The sequence below is a fragment of the Pinus tabuliformis genome, chromosome 9 (genome assembly GCF_031772625.1).
Source record: "Pinus tabuliformis cultivar Carrire ecotype Pingquan chromosome 9, CPIR1, whole genome shotgun sequence".
Taxonomy (NCBI): domain Eukaryota; kingdom Viridiplantae; phylum Streptophyta; class Pinopsida; order Pinales; family Pinaceae; genus Pinus; species Pinus tabuliformis.
This window is the reverse complement of record NC_142307.1, coordinates 190,263,680-190,267,805: the sequence shown is the minus strand read 5'-3', so window position 1 is coordinate 190,267,805 and position 4,126 is coordinate 190,263,680. Positions and strand designations below refer to the sequence as shown.

Sequence of the window (4,126 nt, the reverse complement as noted above, 5' to 3'; positions counted from 1 at the left end):
TCGTTTCTGCGAATCTATCCAAGTGATCAAGTTGCCGCTCAACAACATTGTCAAATTTGGATGATTCAAGAAAAATGACATCTCTAGATACAACAAACTTTTTATTTACTTCATCATAGAGGCGGTATGATTTAGATGTGTTTGAATACCCCAGGAGGATACACTTACGACTTCTAGCACCAAGTTTGTTTCTATGTACCTTTGGTATCAAAGCATAATAGGTGGAACCAAAGATCTTGAGATGTTTTACCAAAGGAACATCTCCATACCACAATTCATAAGGAGTCTTGTTTCTTATAGCATTAGATGGACATCTATTCTTTATATATACAGCACATAGAACAGCATCATCCCAAAACATTATCTTTACATTTTTGAAGAAAAGCATGGATCGTACCATATTCAAAATTGTTCTATTCATTCTTTCTGCTACACCATTCTGTTGGGGATTATAAGGTACAGTTGTTTGATGTTTAATCCCATGTTGGCGAAGATAGTGTTCAAATTCATTTGATGTATATTCTTTTCCATTATCAGTGCAAATAGACCCAATATGAGATTGTGCATCATTTTCAATCCATTTATGGAAATTCTTGAATGTTTGAAAAGCATCAGATTTGTTCTTCAATAAATAAACCCAACACATTCTGGTGTAATCATCAATAAATGTCATGATATATTTATTTCCATTTGCAGAAGGAACAGGCATTGGACCACATAAATCTGAATGAATGAGTTCAAGCTTCCTATGTGCTCTTGAATGTGAATCATGAAAAGATTGTTTGCTATGCTTTCCTAGAATGCAAGCATCACATTGCTTATGTTTCCTAGGAATTGTTGGCAAACCAGCAACACCATTTTTCTTCAATAAGCAGAGACTGTCATAGTTTAAATGTCCAAATCTAGCATGCCATAATAAACTTGATGGAAGTGTACCTTCTTCATGATGAGAAATATATGAGAAATGTTGTGCATGAGCAGAGGTTCCTTGCAGTTTGAGAAGCCTTTCTTCTTCTATTCCCCTCATGACAAGTGAGTGGTCAGATGCTTTTCTTACCTCAAGCTTGCCATCAAACATATGAATGGAGTGACCTTGCTGGCGGATGTGGACCAAGGACATAAAGTTTCTTTTGAGCTATGGGAGATATAGAACATGATCCAGAAGAAAGTCTGGAAGACCAGGCAGTTTAAGCCTGATTGTGCCAAGCCTTGATGGCTTGATTTTTAACTGATCTGCAAAATATACTGCTCCATCAACATTGTCAGTGAAATCTTCAAAAAAATCTTTCCTATGAGTCATATGACAGGTTGCTCCTGAATCAAGCAACCAATCAATTTTCGAAGAAGCAAGTGAAGCATTAAACAAATCTTCATTTACTCCAATGTTACATTGTGCCTCAATATAGTGAGCAGATTCAGGTGCTTTACCTTTGTCTGTATCATCAATTTTACCTTTCTGCTGGTTTCTTTTCTGCTCAATTTTGTCCCATGGTAGCTTGCATGTAGAAGCATCAGGTGATCCATTTCGTTTGCAGCGAATGCAATGCAGATCTGCTTTTTCTCCTTGAGAATGTCTGTCCCCCCTGCCTCTGAAGTATCTTCCTCTTCCTCTTCGTCCACCTCTTCCCCTTGTAGAATCTTGAGCAGGATGCTTTTCTTTATGAGCAAGGCAAACAGTCTCTTCAGAAGATTCAGGGACTGTCTTCTTTCCAAAGGATTTCTCTCTTTCAGCAAACTTTTTGACAAGAGAGTCAAAGGTTATATCTTTGAGATTTCCATTTGCTTGTAAAGACTCAAGATAATTGGAGTAAGTAGGATAGAGTGCCTTGAGAAAATCAATAAGAGGGATATACAGCTCAACCTTAGTGGATTTGATATCATGCATTATGGATTTAACATCAGATGCAAGAGCAAGAGGATCATTATTTTTCAGTTCAAGATTGAAGAGTTTAATCATGAGCTGAACAACTTCAAGTGCAGAATGTGAGTCATAGAGTTCTTTGAGCTTTTGTAAAGCTTCAAGGGCAGTTGAATATGATGAAATATGGCGACTTACTTCTTCATTTACAGATGTTGCAATTAATGCATATGCTTTGTTGTTCTTGTTATCCCAAATGACGAGCTCTTTGTCTGATGTAGGCTGTACTGGGTCATTGTCTCCTTCTCCGACACACACTCCCTTCCACAACTCATTGAAGATGAGGGTGTGTTTTATCATCCGGGACCATTCAGGATAGTTCTCCTTGCCAGTGAGAACTATCCCTACCATAGAGATGATTGAATGCATTCTGTAAAAATTCTTCTGCTGAAAAAAAAAAATCCTTATGTCACAGCCTTATGTACTTTATTTTCCTCTAACGTTTGATAGAAGCATCAGCATTTCTTTGTACATATCACTTCAATATATCATGCAATACTACTATGTTGAAAAAACACACAAGGGATCACTTCAATATATCACTTCAATATATATCAATATATCATGCAATACCACTTTGAAAGCAGCGCAATATATCACTGTATCACTTCAATGTATCAATATATCACTTCAATATACTATTTTGAAAGCAGCACAGTATATGACTATATCATTTCAATGTATTAATATATCACTTTAATATATCATCCAATATTTTTGAAAGCAGCGCAATATATAAACGCTTTAAAAATTTTGAATGATACTGCACAATACTCAAACGTTTTGAATGATACTGTACAATACTCAAACATTTTAAACTCTCAGTCTTCACTGTTTCAGCAGATTGAGTCTCTTCCAAGCGCAGAGACAGTGTACTCTGCTCCACCATCGGTCAATTTGTGAAATTGCTGTAGCCGTTGCAATATTTGCGATTGGAGGGAAATACTGTCATTACCATTTCCTCCACAGTTCCCTGTTCGATTCCGTCTTTCACATGTTCGAACACTGGACGTAGAAGAGAAGGTAGTAAGCGGCAATGGCGAAAGAGGAAGCAGCATCCATGGAGGTGGAGGCGGAGAGGACAACAAAGCCCTCAGTTGCCGGCGCTTCTTCGCCCTTCGTAGACAAAACTCTGGCTCCTGGAGACACAGTGCTAGACCTAACGCAACTCGATAATCAGACTCTCAGACTGGGCGGCGGTCTTCGTCAGGACTGTGAAAATGTTACTGTAACAAGGTTTGGTAGGCTCAGGTATACAAAGCCAAACAAAGATTGGGTTGAAGGCTCACAAAAAAGGTATACACCTGCCGTGGAAGACAAAATTATTGGCATTGTTGTTGGTAGCAAGTCTGATAACTTTCTAGTGGACATAAAAGGTCCAACATGGGCTTTTTTACCCGTTCTTGCATTTGAAGGTGGAACAAGAAAGAACATACCAAAGTTTGATACTGGTCAACTGATCTATACGCGAGTGGTTAAAACAAATCGTGACATGAACCCAGACGAAGACACAAAGCGAGATTAGCGGTGGAGAGGCAGCGTAACCGATGAGAATCAATGAGATGCAGGACAATCAATGAGACGCGCAGGTATTCATGGTCAGAGAATCAATGAAATGCAAGACAGAGGCAGCGCTCAGGTATTCATGCGTAGAGAATCAATGAGAGGAGTTACGACTATTCTTAGAACCTGGCTCTGATACCATGTCAGACTAGGAGTAACTCCAGACTAGGCAAAAAACTGCTTCATATATTTCATTAGGTAGCTATTGTTATATACATGAATGTGACTGATCAATTCATCTTCTTGATGACTGTTCACATTCCACATTCACCCAATCGCAGAGGATTAGGTGTCAACAGGTTTTAAAACATTTTGTATTTTTATTTACTTAATTTTATAGATTTTTTAAATTTTGTTTTCTCTTTTCCAATTTTTTTATTGTTTACGAGATAATATCTTTTTACATGTTTTAGGTTTTTTTTTGTCTTTATATATACATATATATCTATATATATATATATAGATATAGATATAGATATAGATATATATAGATATATATTCATTTTTTAAAGTAATCAACATTTAAAAAAAAGAGAAATAAAACAACTAGAAAATTTGATAAGTAATCATGATTTAAAAAATAATTGGACATAAAAAAAAATTTAAAGTGTCAAAAATATGCTCTGAAAAGAATGAAGTCTATTC

The 4,126-nt window shown here is 36.6% G+C and overlaps 1 protein-coding gene across 1 annotated transcript; it reads left to right on the top strand.

The window, feature by feature from the left end:
* The first annotated feature begins 2,836 nt into the window (after window positions 1–2,836).
* Window positions 2,837–3,443, top strand: LOC149147778 (uncharacterized). The gene has a single exon (XM_089441946.1). The coding sequence runs from the start codon at window positions 2,955–2,957 to the stop codon at window positions 3,441–3,443; it is 489 nt and encodes a 162-aa protein (XP_089298072.1). The 5' UTR covers window positions 2,837–2,954.
* The last annotated feature ends 683 nt before the right edge of the window (window positions 3,444–4,126 follow it).